Source organism: Notothenia rossii, assembly GCF_949606895.1.
Source record: "Notothenia rossii genome assembly, chromosome: 8".
Lineage (NCBI taxonomy): Eukaryota > Metazoa > Chordata > Actinopteri > Perciformes > Nototheniidae > Notothenia > Notothenia rossii.
In genome coordinates, this window is record NC_136906.1 from 14336204 (window position 1) to 14353142 (window position 16939).

At 41.1% G+C, this 16939-nt stretch overlaps 1 protein-coding gene across 6 annotated transcripts in view; it reads right to left on the reverse strand.

Moving 5' to 3' along the window:
• Positions 1–547: 547 nt before the first annotated feature.
• LOC307014767 (septin-9-like) overlaps positions 548–16939 on the reverse strand; it is a 114589-nt gene continuing 98197 nt past the window's right edge. For all 6 annotated transcript variants that reach the window (XM_079642900.1, XM_079642903.1, XM_079642901.1 and 3 more), the window contains 9 exons: positions 15572–15781; positions 13521–13649; positions 12986–13067; positions 12615–12752; positions 6071–6188; positions 5319–5414; positions 5038–5134; positions 2303–2354; positions 548–2022 (listed from right to left, as the gene is read on the reverse strand). In XM_079642900.1, the coding sequence (XP_079499026.1) occupies positions 1881–2022; positions 2303–2354; positions 5038–5134; positions 5319–5414; positions 6071–6188; positions 12615–12752; positions 12986–13067; positions 13521–13649; positions 15572–15781 (1064 nt within the window). In that variant the 3' untranslated portion in view covers positions 548–1880. The remainder of the gene's footprint in view (positions 2023–2302; positions 2355–5037; positions 5135–5318; positions 5415–6070; positions 6189–12614; positions 12753–12985; positions 13068–13520; positions 13650–15571; positions 15782–16939) is intronic.

The window sequence follows — 16939 nt, forward strand, 5'->3', positions numbered from 1 at the left end:
CATTTTTCAAAATACCAAACGGATCATGCATTTTAGCCATTCCTCATTTCGCTCAATTTAACACTGTCTTTGCATGGGCTGATTCTGTGAGAACAGCACCGTCTGGTGGCCTGAAATATGTACTACAGCGTCTCCAGCGTTTCGAACGGCAATGTCTGTGGCTGTCTCCTCCTGATTGGTGGAGTTGGCCCAATAGCCGTAGCGCCACTTCTGTGACGTCATAGAAGTGTTCAAATCTGGATCAGTCTGTATCAGATCCGTTGCAGCCCCTTTTTAAGAGATTTGGGTATGGAGGAAAATAGAGAGGGTTGTGTTTTCTGACACTTGGTGAGTTCCCTGGAACACTGAGGACACATATTCATGTATAAAGGACGTACAAAAGTGCATTTTGCATGATAGGTCACCTTTAAGCTGATGAACTCATGCAGGCTGGTCTCTCTATCTTTCTGTAACATGCATAACTGGGAGACAACAGTGTATAGAGTGGTTCAAAAAAAATTCAATGTTCAGTATTGTAACAATAGAAATGAAAGAAAAATCAAAGAAATTATATATTTACAACTTTAATTTTTATTTCTTTAAAATAAGATAAAGGAAAATGTGTTATTATCAATAGTACAAAAATGTATCAGAACACAGAAGAATATACAGGACAGAGCATGACAGTGACAGCTTAGGGAATTATATATATGTTCCAAACAGGTAAAGGTCCTTGGTATATTATGAGAAATAGAGGAAAAAAAGGACTTGTCAATGGAAGACTGGATCTTTTCCCGCAGACAAAAAAGGGAAACATATTGAAAAATGGCTAAAATGTAGTCGACTTGGCACCAACAAACCTGCTCTCTTTCCAGTTTTAGCCAACATGCTAGCAAACATTCTCCAATAAATAAGGCACTACGATGGGCCCGAAAGCAGGGATAGTGTGTGAGAGAGCGTGTATGTGTCGGCGCATGTGTGTGTGAATAATCTGATGACAAACATTCACATTTTATATCGTGCATAAATACTTATTCATCTTAAATCACTCTTAAGATATTTCTATTAAAAAACAATGACATTTATATCTGGGAATTTAAAAATATGTCTAGGACCTGACATCCATATTTAACATGAACATTTAACAAATTGTTATAGCAAAACAAAGCGTGTGACAGAAAAAAGATACAAACATATGATATGCTATTTGATAACCTTTTTTTTGGTTTAGGAACAGAGCAGACAGACCCTTCCTCACAAAGACAGGCTGGTATGAGTGTGTGTGTGTATGAGTGTGTCCGTCACATGTTGGCAGATCGCTTCCCGGCCCCCTGCCAACATGCTGTAAAACAACAGGCTATGTAGTGATCAAGTGCAATAATTAAATCATCACTTCCCACATATGTTGATACAGCTGTTTGCATAGAGACAGAAAAACTGTGTTCTGGTACGGCATGAATTCTTAAAATCTAACTTAAAAGTACAAGTGGAGAAGATAAACATGTTACTGGTTAAGGCATTTCTATCACTGAAAGATAAAAAGTTTCGGTCCGTTTTGTTTTGTCTTAATGTTTGGCACCACAAGGAATAGCCAGAGGGTAACTGTAAAATCTGGAAGCAGGTCAAATCAAGCTGCAGCACATTACGGAGAATCAAACTTCTCTTCACTCTCTTAGTCAGCAATATGTTAATGAGGCAAAAAAACTGAACAGTCCATTCAGCCGCAGGAAGTCATTGAAAATAAAGTCCCTCTGGCAGGCTTTTTAAGTTTCTATCCCACCTGTGAGATGGAGATGGATGGAGTGGAAGGCTGGTGTGGTGGGTAGACTGTCAGTGAAGGTCAAAGTCCCATTGCAAATGACTCACACTCAGTGGATTAGCTGCAGTGGAGCGGGTGGGGTCTACATCTCGTGGGCGGCGAGATGATGTTCAGGGACACCGTTAGCGTGAGCCACCACCGTGTTGTTCTCGTTGAGGCGCCTCACACGATACATTTCATAGTGGATGCTGCTGGTGATGTCCTTAATGTTCTGCATATGGCTCCTGCAGGAAACACATAAACACACACATTAAAAACCAGTAGAAGACACGGGCAAACCTTCACGCTTGCATTATGGCATTTCTGGCTTCTTAAATGATATCTAAATATTGAAATAATAGTTTACATGTTTAGAAACTAGCTAACTGAACATTTGGTGTAATATCCATATGGGATGCAAAGTAATATTCAAAGTAGAGCATAATGTCATGTCATAAAGCAAACACTATCACATAAGGCTGCATGAAGTCAGACAGAATTGAAGATGGAGACAGATTTTCTCACCTGATGAGGAGATCCCGTAAATAGGCAAACTCGCAGTGGGCTATGTTCTCAACTAAAGGAGAGAGAGAAGTTGTGAGTCAGCATAAACAATCATAAATGAGCTAAAAGACAAACAAAGGCACCAAAAGACAGACAGTATGACATCTGTGATCTGTGGCCATTATGTTTCCTAAACAGTCCACTGGGTGGAGTCAGTGATCTCAGTGAGAGGAAGCTGTGGAGAAGATTCCTCTCTTTACAGATGTGTGTGTCTGCTCAGAGTCCTGCTGAAGAGATAACACTGTCTGCAGGAAATGAAACCAAATGAGACACTTCATAGAGGGATGGTGCCTCCTGTCTGGAGTGGATAACATCATTAAATATTGGAAAATGAATCAGCAGTAGACATGGATGTTATAAAAAAAAACACACTGTACAGAGACACTTCTAGCTTATAATTCTTTAAAAAAGCTAAACAAAACACACACAAATAATAACTAGGGTTAGGCTTCCCCTAGATTTAATAAATGTAAGCAAATGACAAATATTAATTTCTTATGTGAGAATCCAATTTCATTCACTTCACTGGGGTTAATTGGCACGACACATGAAAATAATAAATACAAAAAGTGAATACAAATATTATTCCTTATGAGAACAAAAAAAGATAAAGACATATACTATAGTCTACTGATAACATAAAGAGATGTTGGATCTAAATGATAATACAAGGTAATTATTATTGTGTAGATAAAGAAAATCTACTGATAAAATCATTTAAAAAAAGAGTTAATCATAGCAGCGATGAGACACGACGGCCATTAATCATCCACAGTGTATCTTTTGTGATACAGAAGGGGATGTGTGTGTGTGTGTGTGTGTGTGTGCGTGTGTGTGTGTATGCAGGGTATATGCAGGAATCCTGAGGTCAAATTTAATACCTTTTAAGACCTTTTTTAAGACCCTTTCCATACATTTTAAGACCTCATCTCAACTTTGAGTTCTAACCGGTTACATTGGCAACACACTTTACCTCACGTTTACTATATTGATTGTAAGATAGCAAAACTAAACAGAGTGCAGACAGACTACTGAAGCCTCCTCTCCACATGAACTTCAACCTCTCTGTGAAGGTCAGGTTTAATGCAGTATGCTGCTTTGTTGCTTCTGTACTCTGTGCTCTTTAATTCCAGTAAAACTCCTCAGAAAACATTAGAAACCAGTATTTGACCAATAAACAAAACAATTGACAAAACTTTGAACTATGAAATATATTAAACTTTGGTGAGCTTCAGCGGGGTAATGCCATATAGGAGCTCCCTCACAAATACCCAGGGGTTAAATTGGGCTGGGGCTGTCCGGGGCTAAGCCCTGGCACATAGGACGGTGCTCTGACGTCATCACCCTCACACATTTGTCATATGTTTACAAAAAAGGATATATATGTTAAGACTTTTCTCGTTCTTAATATAGACTATATTTAGGGTCAATGTGTGTTGACTTTACTTTAAAATAGCAGATCTCTGTGACCGGATATAGTTTGGCTTAGACCCCGGCCCCACGAGGACGCATACGGTAAAACGTATACGCAAACGCAAAAAAGTATTCCGTTCACACGCATTCGATTCATTAACGTGTCCGTTCACACTAGACCGCTGAAAATGCTGGAAACGATGTAGTACATATGCCAGGCCTGTAAGTGGCGCTGCTGCCGCCACAAAATACACCAAAAGCAGCGAAGAAGACCCCGGAGCATGGTTGCCATGGTTGCCCTTCTGTTTATTCTCCGCGGTGGACGGCGTGTTCTCCTGCTGTATATTTCTCAGGTAGTCCACCAGCAGATGAAAAACACCCACCTCTCCGCCTCTTCCAAGGGACGAGGGAACCGTGCGGCAGAGTTTCCTTTAAAATAAATGTTCCGCCGGTCAACATGTCCGTTAAAGTTTAAATCTTCCGTACAAAATTAGAAAAGTGCCGATCAGAGGTCTTCCTTGTTTTTTTATTGAGCTTTAAAACAAATTGATAACGACTCTGTTCTCTGTATAATAATATTTAATAAACAGTGCCTGCCTCTCTTTTCCTCCCCCTCTTCTGACAGCCCACCAGCAGCAGGAGACGTGGGGAGAGGGAGGCGGGCTATTTCATCGTTATCAGAAAATGATCATATAGGGCTTACACACGGAGCCGTTGGACCCCCAGAGCGTTGCGTATGCCGTTCTACCCACCTTGGGACCCCCCCCCCCCACAGAGCGGAGCAAGGCAACGAAACTTAAAATAAGAAGCAGCATTTTACGGCGCGCTATGCATGGGGCCGCCTTGAGGGGGTTTCCCGACATGTCGTTTCAGTAAATTAAAGGGTGTTTCATGTTGTCGTTGCTGTGGGACTTCTTAATACCTTGGAAAATGCCGTTTAATACTTTTTAATAGCCTTAATTTTCGCTAAATTGATTTATCAACTTGTAATACTTTTTAAGACCCCGCGGACACCCTGGTGTGTGTGTGTGTGTGTGTGTGTGTGTGTGTGTGTGTGTGTGTGCGTGTGTGTGTGTGTCCTTTTAAGTCAGACTGTCTGCGGCAGGCCTGATTGCATCATTGTTTTATTGACTGACTGACTGACTGAGCTCCCTTTCTGTCCTCTCAACAAAACTTCTTCCGAGTAAGTTATGTTGCAGAAAAGTCCTGAAAGTGACTCTGAAAACAAACTTCAATAGAAGAACCTAAGAGGAAGAATGGATTGAGACGTGGAGGTGATTTACCTTCAATAGTTCCCCACTTGGTCTTCCTCCCCAACAGCCTCCGGCCGTTGACCTGGTACTCCTGGTCGCTGCCCACCACAGCAAAGGGGATCATCTCCTGCTCACAGATTCAAAGGTCAACAGACAATGGAGTCAGAAACCATTCATGTTAAGTACATCAACAATAATGGATTCAGGATAACAGTGCTTTGTGGAAAGGCATGTCTGAGCATAAATGAGGATTAACAGAATCACAGCTCCTGCCACATATATCTGTGATTGCTTTGAAAGGATCCCCTCACCCTGATCTTCTCGTTGATCATTCTGTCCTCGGCGTCTTCGTCAAATTCTTTCTGAGGGTACACGTCAATCCCGTTGGCTCGCAGCTCTTCCCTGATCTGGAGACACATAACACACTTTTAACCCAGTGCAGTTTTGAAAGGATACAAACTAAGACCTTTAATTGCAGGAGTAATTAGATGAGCGTGCTTGATGGAGTCTGCAGAGACATCAGACGTATGGACCTAAATCTGTGTATAGATTAAAGGGGTATTAACACTAATCTGCCTTCTAATCTTTTACAAAAGTTTGATTTTAGCCACTGATCGCAGTCTGAATACAAAGCAACAGCAAACCTCACAAGATGGATGCTTATGCATAAACCTGTGCACATATACACAAACACGCACATGCATGCTCAGCCTACTTATCGCTAATGAGGAGGGTCAATCTTAAAATCCGTGAAGACTGCTAATAAAAACGTACAAATGAATCGCTGCTGCCTTATTAACCTTGTAGATTAAGTGTAGCAAGTACATTTAAAAGAAAGAACTATTTGTTTGAGTTCTTGGTGGAATATAGCCATGCGTTTTGAGTGTCAAAACTGAGAGGAAAGAGTTGCTGCTCCACAAACATGAGAACATTAATGCATCAATTCAGAGGCAAACATATGATTTTTCTAGATTACAGATGTGGATTTAATGGGAGGATAATAATACATTTTCAATCAAATAATGCAGAAATCAGTCAAGGAATAATCAAGAATGAATGTTACCTTCTTTTTGAAGAAGTCCCTCTCCTCCAGGGTGAGTGTATCCGCCTTAGCGATGACCGGGACGATGTTGACCACCTTACTGAGACGTCTCATGAATTCTACATCCAGAGGTCGCAGACTGAGAGGGAAAGAGACAACATGAGAAAAGAAGGGAGATGAAATGAGTTTTAGAACAAAACTCCTCCAGCAGGGGGCAGATGTTCCTCACAATTCTCCCGAATGAAGAAATGCTGTATCTTATAACAATGTGTTTCCAGTTCACATTTTTACATCCAACTAATCATACTCAAAAATGTGTGCGGACGGCTAATGATGAGGTTGAAATATATTTGTGGTTGGTTGAGAGGACTTTCCTGAATCTGCATATGGTTATCGCAGTGGATTCTGGTCTGGCTAACAATACTTCAAAAAGGACGGGTCATTGTTAACAAGCAGTTTCCGTGCACTCATGCAAGAGCACATCTCAAAAAGACAAAAGTGTGGATTTAATTGACTGCTCCCAGAAACAGACTCCCTCTCTTTCTCCTTCCCGTTAGACTTCTTAAGGCGATCCCAGAGCAGCTGCTGGCCAGCCCATGTGACATCTGCAGTGTTTGAGTGTTGGATCGACATGAAACGCTGCTGGATGAGGCACAGAGACAGGGGGCTATTTTACACCAGCCCCCTGCCTGAGTGAAGACAGGCCATGACACAAAAATGAATAGAGGTGCAGCACTTGAATGCCACTCTATCTCTCAACTGTGTGTTGAAACTAGGCTGACAATCCACAGCTGCTTTCAACTTTTCCCCAAGACTGCTCTGCACTCGACTAGAGTTACACAAATGCACAAGCTATAAAATGTGTTGTGAATCTATCACTTGATGGACACATGAGACGTGAGTGCTCTCTGCCCCTAATGTCTTCTGCTTGTATACGCCAACCCCATGAGCTCCGAACAGTGAGGGGCTGAACCAACACAGTGTGGAGAGGAACTGCAGTTTATAAAGTCCGATCAGAGCCAGATGTGTGTGTCTGTTACAGATCCATGGAAAGAAACTCTGGACCGTGTGCTGCGTTCAGGGGCCGGATGGGAGAATCTTTCCAGTGTGTTTGTGTGTGTGGACTGGTGTTCTGGGATACGTTGCGTAGTGCCGAGCGGAAATGTGTGTGGGCGGCTTGCATGTTCAATATGTTGTGTAAGAAATGTTTCACATTACTCCACACTGCATCAATTACACCTGATGTAAAAAGATGGTAGTTTTGAACGTTGATCCCCTTTGGCATACTTTGGACTTTTAGGTGGTCTTCTTCACTTTTGTTGAAGAACTTCCCCACCAATGACATTGTGTGCATGCAGCTGTGCTTAAGATACCCAGATACCCCTAGATGTGTGTGCATTTGGAAATATGAGACCGGTGGCAGATCATTCTGTACATCTCTAATACTTTTGTTGTTGTTTGAATTAAACAGTCCTGCCAATGGTTCCCACTATTCCAGTGATTTTGTGGCTATAATTGGCCTAGCAATGTAACCCAATAAAGGCTTGGATAAAACGGAAGGCTTTAATGTATATACTTTTTCTACATGATTAAATGTTAATTTTGTGAATATGCAGCCTGTACAATATTTGGCTAATGAGAAAGGAAATGCATTCAACACTTTATTTAGGGCACACACAAGATGCATTGAGTAACCCCTGAGAGTAAAGCCCCATTTATACGGGAACGCAAACGAACCAAATTCGATATCAAAAATATCTTCCGTTCACACGGATACGGCTCAATAAACGCGTCCCTTCACACGAGACCGCTCGACCCGCTGGAGACGCTATAGTACATATGCCGGGCCTGTAAGTGGCGCTGTACTTCCGCCACAAAATGCACCAAAAGCAGCGAAGAAGACCCACGAGCATGGTTGCCATGGTTGCCTGGTTGTCTTTCTGTTTATTCTCCGCGGTGGATTTAGCAACATGTAGTTCTCCATGTCCACTTGTTGCTGATGGTTGTGCTAGAGGAGCTGTAGATTTTGCACTAACATCGACCATGCTACAGCAGTGAGCAGCAGAAGTGGGGAGAGGCGGGGCAATGGCTTCATCGTCATCAGGAAAATGATCGTATAGGACGTATACGGTGTATGTCGGTGTGTAGTTATGCTAAAACAATGTCGGACACCGTAATCTTCTCTGGTCCCCTCCCCAATCTGATCAATGATGACATGTATAGCCGCATGTCATCATTTCAGCGCTGGTTGTCTTGGTGGTGCCCAGCAAACAATGTGGGCTTCGTGAATAATTGGACAGCCTTCTGGGGAAAACCTGGTCTGATTAAGAGAGACGGCATTCATCCTACTTTGGAAGGTGCAAATCTCATTTCGGCAAACATTTCAGGGCTCTGTGGACTTAATCCATGACAAACTGGAGTTGAGACCAGGAGGCAGAGTCGCAGTCTTACACGCTTCTCTGCGCTCTCTCCTAGGCAGTCATCCATAGGAATCCCGACCCCAATAAAATACCCAATATTAACGGTGTGCGTGTCTGCCCAAGGACAATTTAAGGTAAAACCTAATAGAGGTGTCATACATAATAACCTAATCAAAGTAAATGTAACAACTACTACAGTGCAACAAAACAGGAAGATTAAATGTGGTCTCTTAAACATAAGATCTCTAGCATCTAAAGCAATACTGGTAAATGATTTAATATCAGATTATAATATTGATATATGTTGTCTCACTGAAACTTGGTTGAGACATGAAGAATATGTCAGCATAAATGAGGCCACTCCACCCAGCCATATCAATACTCATATTGCCCGAGGCACGGGCCGAGGAGGTGGAGTTGCAGCAATCTTTGACTCAAGTTTACTTATCAATACTAAACAAAAATTAAATTATACCTCCTTTGAAAGCCTCATTTTCAGTCTTACGCATCCGACCTGGAAAACTTTGCAGCCAATCTTATTTGTTACAGTGTACCGTGCACCAGGTCCTTATTCAGAATTCTTATCAGAATTCTCTGAGTTTTTATCAGCTTTGGTACTTAAAACAGATAAAGTAATTATCGTAGGTGACTTTAATATTCATGTTGACGATGATAAAAATAGCCTTACTGTTGCATTTAACTCTATATTAGATTCTGTTGGTTTCTGTCAGAGTGTAAATAAACCAACCCACTGCTATAATCACACTCTTGACCTTGTTCTGACTTATGGTATTGAAATTGAGCAACTATTAGTCGAACCGCATAATCCTGCTTTATCCGACCATTTCTTAGTAACTTTTGAAGTACTGTTACTAGACTACAAAGCATTAGCCAAAAGCTCCTGCAGCAGAAACCTATCTGTTAGTGCTATAGCCAAATTTAAGGAAGAGATTCCACCAATACTTAACTCGATAGCATGTCTGCATGTAGGGGAGGAAACTTATACAAAATGTACACCACCCCAAATTGATCATGTTGTTGATAGTGCTACAGATGCGCTGCGAATAAAATTAGACTCTGTTGCTCCTTTGAAAAAGAAGAAAATAAAACAACATAGATTAGCTCCATGGCATAATGCCGAAACCCGCAAAATAAAGCAAAAGTCGAGACAACTTGAAAGGATATGGCGTTCCACTAAACTTGAAGAATCTCGTTTAATTTGGCATATTACTCTCAATGAATATAAGAAAGCACTGCGTAAAGCGAGAGCAGCATACTACTCTTCATTAATAGATGAGAATAAGAATAATGCAAGATTTCTTTTCAGCACTGTAGCCAGGCTGACAGAGAGCCACAGCTCGACTGAGCCTTCTATTCCCATAGCACTCAGTAGTAATGATTTTATGTGCTTTTTTAACGATAAAATTGTTACTCTTAGAAACAAAATCAATGACCTCTTGCCTTTGACCAGTATAGTGTTATCAACAGCTCCCGGAAACGTAAGTTCTAATAATATTACACTAGATAGTAAACTAGAATGCTTTTCAGCCATAAACCTTGAACAATTAAATTCAATGATTCTCTCTTCTAAACCATCAACGTGTATCTTAGACCCGATTCCAACTAAGCTGTTAAAAGAAGTTTTTCCATTAATTAGCACTTCTTTATTAAATATTATGAATATGTCTTTATTATCAGGCTATGTTCCAAAATCATTCAAAGTAGCAGTGATAAAACCGCTTCTTAAAAAGCACAACCTCGATCCAGAGGTTTTAGCCAACTATAGACCTATTTCTAATCTTCCGTTCCTCTCAAAAATTCTTGAGAAAGCAGTCGCAAAACAGCTGTGTGATTACTTAAGAAACTATGATTTATTTGAAGATTTTCAGTCTGGCTTTAGAACACAACATAGCACAGAGACAGCTCTGGTTAAAGTCACAAATGACATTCTAATAGCCTCTGACAAGGGACTTGTCTCTATTCTTGTCTTACTCGATCTTAGTGCTGCATTTGATACTATCGACCATGATATCCTATTGCAAAGACTAGAGCACTTAGTTGGCATACAGGGAACTGCTTTAGGCTGGTTTAGGTCTTATCTATCTGAACGCTCTCAGTTTGTACGTGTCAACGATGAATCTTCCATGCAAACCAAAGTTAGCCATGGAGTGCCACAGGGCTCAGTGCTTGGACCTATTTTGTTCACCCTATATATGCTTCCGTTAGGCAATATTATAAGGAATCATTCTGTAAACTTTCATTGTTATGCGGATGATACTCAACTATATTTATCAATCAAGCCTGATGAAATTAATCATCTAAATAAAATTCAAGACTGCCTCAAGGACTTAAAAACGTGGATGACCTTACATTTTTTGATGTTAAACACGACCAAAACTGAAGTTATTGTACTTGGCCCGAAGAATCTACGAAACAAATTATCTAAAGATATATTAACTATGGATGGCATTAATTTGGCCTCCAGTGAGACTGTAAGGAATCTTGGTGTTATATTTGATCAGGATTTATCCTTTAACGCCCACATAAAATCAATTTCAAGGACCGCCTACTTCCATCTACGTAACATTGCAAAAATCAGGCATATCTTGCCTCAAAACGATGCAGAGAAACTAGTCCATGCATTTGTTACTTCAAGGCTGGATTATTGTAACTCCTTATTATCAGGGTGTACCAAGAAGTCAGTCAAGTCGCTTCAGCTGATTCAAAATGCTGCAGCTCGTGTACTAACCAGAGTTAGGAAAAGGGACCACATTACTCCTGTTCTGGCTGCCTTACAATGGCTCCCTATAGAACACAGGATAGAATTTAAAATTCTTCTTCTCGCCTACAAAGCCCTTAATGGGCAGGCGCCATCTTACCTTAAAGAACTCATTATACCCTATTGTCCTACTAGGGCATTGCGTTCCAAGAATGCAGGGTTGTTGGTTGTTCCTAGAGTCTCTAAAAGTACAATGGGAGCCAGAGCCTTTTCTTATCAAGCTCCACTTTTGTGGAATCAGCTTCCAGTTTGTGTTCGGACGGCAGACACCCTATCCGTTTTTAAGAGTGCGCTTAAGACTTTCCTTTTTGATAAAGCTTATAGTTAGGGCTGATTAGATTCAGCCCCTAGTTTTGCTGATATAGGCTTAGTTTGTCGGGGGACATCTTACTTCTTCCTTCTCTCTGTCTATACCTGTGTACTCTCATGTTCCGATTAACCCAGCTTCCCCAAATTTCTTTCTTTTTGGTGTCTATATACGCCGGGATCCGGAGTCATGGATGATCATGCGGTCCTGTGTCATGGATTGCGAGTCCTGGATCTTGAGTCGTGGCTGCGGTCCTGGATCATAAGTCCTGGATGGATATCCTCGTGGATTCATCTTCTTATTATACACACATGCATTTCAAAACATTTGGACTACCTATGTTGCAAATGTATTATCTTTTCAATTTACACACGGCATCTATTGCACGTCTGTCCGTCCTGGGAGAGGGATCCCTCTTCTGTTGCTCTCCCTGAGGTTTCTCCCATTTTTCCCTTTAAACTGTGGGGTTTTCTCTGGAAGTTTTTCCTTGTACGATGTGAGGGTCTAAGGACAGAGGGTGTCGTATTGTCATACTGATATTCTGTACAAACTGTGAAGTCCACTGAGACAAATGTAACATTTGTGATATTGGGCTATATAAATAAACATTGATTGATTGATTGATACACACGGAGCCGTTTGGCCCCCCCAGAGCGTTCCGTACCCAGATCTATCCACCTTGGGATCCGTTATCGTTTTAGGGGTCCGTTTCCGCGGTTCCGTTACGGCCTCGTGTGAACGAACGGGCTATACGAAAGAGAAAAGTAGCGGATACAACCCGTTCCGTTCCCGTGTAAACAGCACCTTAGTCTAACTAATGTTTGTTTAATCTGCAGGGGACCTTTAAGCTAAGTTAGCCAGCTTTGTCTTTACAGTACAAACATGAGCTGTGTCAATCTCCTCATAAATCTCTAGGTAATAAAGCGATTTTCCTAGGTTTTGAACCTTACCTTCAAGTCTCTAACATCTTGTGTTCTCATCTAAGGGCCACTGATGGCAGCACTGATATCTTTTGAGTATGTTGTGCTCATATTTAACAATGTTAGAATGCGTCCTTACCAGTGTCCCGTCGGGGGAATAAAATAAATGCAGCAGTGGACTCTGGAGTCTGGAATCCTTTTCTTCCTGTTGATGTTGATCTCTTCCTGCAGGTACGCCTCGTACTGGTCATTAATGAACTTCATGATGGGCCGCCAGCTAGACCGTGGCAGGGGTGGATTCAGGGAATGGTGAGATAGAAGGTACAGATAAAAGAGGAAGGAAGGTAGAAAGTGGGAAGTAGAGGTTAAAGGAGGAACATTACAATATGGAGTTACAGAGAACATGAACAGGAAAAGTTTGACAACAGGAAAAAGGGGGGGCTGGTCAGACACAGTTTAAATCTCACTTCATTATATAGACAGCTCAATGTTGGTAGAATTGTAGCGTACCAGTTCTCATTGTTGATCTGGTCTCCAAAGCCCGGTGTGTCGATGACTGTCAGCTTCATTCTCACTCCCTTCTCCTCAATGTCTGCACACAGAGACACTCACTGTAAACTACTATGTCAAAAACATTCTAGACTATAAAATGTCTACTATACAAGGCTGTGTTAAAAAATGTAGCATTACTCAGCGATGGTATTTTTTTTTCATCTACAAAGCTATGAAATTAGAAACCTGGCTGGTTTTATGAGGCTGAGAATATTTTAAATTCAAAAATCGTTTCATCCATAATTACAGTAATTTAAAGAGAATTAAAGAAAAGTAGAGTGAAATAAGGGTAACTAAGTTTTTTAAGTGGCTACACAAGCAGTAGCTGTTTCTTTGCCATTGCTGACAGAGAAAAGTGTAAATACAGAAGGAAAGAAAAGAAAAATAAAGAGGCAGAGAATGAGATGTGTGTATTTTGGCTGACAGAGCTGCAGACACAGATGGACAGAAAAACAGCACAAATGAAAAGTCGAAGGGTTCAAGATGGTCGTACCATGACTGATGGACTTTATTTCGATTGTTTTGGGGATCTTCTCCTGGCCGGTAGCCTGCACTGACTTACGGCTGACTTTAGACTTGAACAGCGTGTTCATCAGAGTGGACTTTCCCAGGCCACTCTGCCCTGTAAGCACAAACAGAGAGGCAGGCGGTGAGAAGGAAACATTTCAAGATGAAACTTTTACACTGGTTGTGCTGTAGGTACTTCACAGTCTATACACTGTTAAACCCAAACACAATCTCTTTTTTTCCATGACAGTTTGAATGCCGCCACGCTGTCAGTTTTTGAGCTGAAGCCGTGACAAGCTGCAGGTGTCTCTCTGCACAAACACTGTCATGAAAAGCCATCAGTACACATGACTGCAAACCAAACACCGTCAGTAAGACAAATAGGATCCAAAGTGAACTGGTTTTTCCCCTGAAACAATGACATGGCTTGGATTAATGTGCAATGAGGGACCAGAAATATAAAATCATTTTGATATGGTAATGAAAAAGTTCAAACAAAATCCTGTATCAACATTACCTTCACTTTTTAATTGGGGTGACATTGCTTGAGAAATGAGACATCCAAAATGGAAAGAAATGATGTGAACACTTCCTTTAATGTGTTGCATAACATAATGTACTTTTACAGTCATCACAATGTCATAAATAAAAGCATTGTATCAGACTGTGATATGGCACTCAAGCAATGTACCGTTAATATGTAACTTATTCGTAGGTTATAGAGAGGAGCGTGGAGGGGCCCTATGCGTAGTTTAACTTCAGTTAAGTCAACATTGAGACCTCTACTGATTTATGACGGCGCAAAGTCAAACACAGGCGCATGTAGAGGCACACGCTACATGCAAACATGGATTTGTTCAATCAGTATGGAAGACATCAGCTGCAGGTTTTAAAAAAAATAGTTAATATTCACTACGTTTAAGAGCTTAACATCACTACATGGCAACAACAAAAAACACATTTGATCAACTCTAATGCATTGGCAGCATTGATGCCACGGCTTCCACCCTCTCAGTAACAGCTGCATTCCCCATGTGTCTCACTGCGAAACTCTCCGATTAGCAAACCATCATTACAGGGATGCCAAAGTCCCACGCTTGCTAACGTGGTGCTCCATAGAGCAGATTCTGTTAAGACTGCCATTAAATGATTGTGGAGACAGACATTTTCATGTTTTAAACCAGACACAATAATTAACATCTCAGATTAGCCAAATGTGCTTATCCAATGTGTCTTTGACATCATATACATACAGATGTGGTTCCTTCTTCCCTCTTTTGCACACAACTCTACTCAATAGAACATTAAAAAAAAAAAAGGTCAGCACTCATTATAGCTCATTTCAGAACTCAATTGCATAAAGAAAAGCAAATTCTTGACTTTAAAAAGCATGATGTCATGAGGTGGTGTAAATAACTGAACAGGAAAAGAAAGTTTTGCTCACCATTGCCTCCACAACTTGACATAACTTAGACTCAACCCTGAGGCTGCTTCTCAAACAAGCCGTTTTATTTGAAGATGAAACACAAGACAAACCGGCGCTACATCATTCAGAGGAGACATACGGCACGGAGGTGGTGTGAGTTTTATGGTGGCCTGTTTACTGTTAGGTGTGTGTGTAATTAGCCCAGGTTTTTAAAAGTTGTCTGAAGATAGTGAAGACGCTTCAGTGGGAAATGCAGTTGAAGTCTAACTGTGTGTGGCAGCTTATTAAAATAAGTTTGAGGCCTCTATTTTCTGACAAAGATTAGAGAGAAAAGTGAATCATACCAGAATAACGACGTATCCTTTAAGAGCTGACTGAAAATATTTTACCCCAGACATTTAAGTGTAAGTGTAACAGGTTGGTCCTAAATGTAAAATAGCTTTGCAGTCTGCACTTGATGAAAAGGCTCAGAGAATGAGAGAAAGTTGTCTTCATGATTCGATATCCTGTCTGAGTATGTAGAACGTTCTTGCTGTGAGGCACCTGACACACCTATGCAAATCTGGACAATAAGAATGAAACATTAGCTGGTGTACACGTGCGCTACTTACCCACAACCATAATGTTGAGCTCAAAGCCCTGCTTCATGGCCTTCCTCCTCATCTGCTCCAGAATGGCATCAATGCCTACGTAGCTGAAGTCCCCCACGGGGCCCCCGGGATTCTCCACGTACGGGACTCCCACTGCTGGGGACACCATGGCATCAGGCATCACCACCTCAGACATGGCACTGCTGCTGTAGCTGGGAATCACCTCAGGCCCTGATGGAAGGAGAGAGAGAGAGAGAGAGAAGGTAATGAGATGAGGTGTGATGCGAGGGGATGAAGGGCGTTCCTTCGTGTTCACAGTAATATTTTAGAGGCACTTTAGATAGGTATTTGTCTTGCTTTTAAAAGACCAAAAAGGATGCAGTTAATTATTCAGAATTGTGTGAGTGTGTGTATGTTTTGCGGGGGGTAATAAGTGGCAAGACAACTTTTGCTAATCTCTTTTTCTTAGTAAATCACAATTGATATCTTAAATGTAACTTTTAAATAACGTTGACATTTGGAATTGTATGTGTTTTTTTCCCCGATACATTTAAAAAAACGTATTAAGAAAATGTATTTAGGAGTCGGACACTTTTTGAAACTCAGTACATTGAAAACCTATCAGCATCATCAGGAATGGTTGTGATTTCCCAAAAGTGTAATTCCTAAAATGTTGACATTTTCCTTCCATTATCAGTCATTTCTTGATTTTTGAAAAACACAACACACATTAAACCTTCCTCCTCATCGGCGCTTTGGATGCACCTGACGGAGGATTGAGCTGAAGAGAGCGAAGTGGCTAAGCAAGCTAAAACTAACCAGAAATATCCAACACCACACACCCCGTGACATTCAAACAGAGCAGATAGATGATCTCAATCAAACACAGCCTTTTGAATCAACAATTAAAACTATAAGAAAACATACTCTGTAGAATTAAAGTACTTTGCACTGGGCAGGACATCATTTCTGCAGCTTGTTTTGATATAATTATCTTAATGTACTCCTGTGGAATGCCTTCAGACGTGAGTCCAGTTGTAAGATGAATATTCAACATGTCTTATTTCCACAAAGGTCTTTTAAACTCAAAGTGCATGCGGAAAGTGGCTGAAACTCTGCTTAACAATGTGTAAAGTCAGCGAAGGTGAAGAATTGACAGTGTGTATTTTTGTGTCTGCATGTACAGTAGTTCGTGCAGCTGCTCCCCCTCACAAGGCCTCCCTTATCCTCGCTCTGCACAGTGCAGCGTTACTGTCCTGTTCATGTGAGAGTGGAAAAGAGGGAGACCGCTGAGGCTGAAACCTGATCCGCTCAGCCAGTTGTCACAGTCACACACACACACCAGAGTTCATGCTTGAGTTAGGGCTTTAAAAACACAGTGACCTCGTA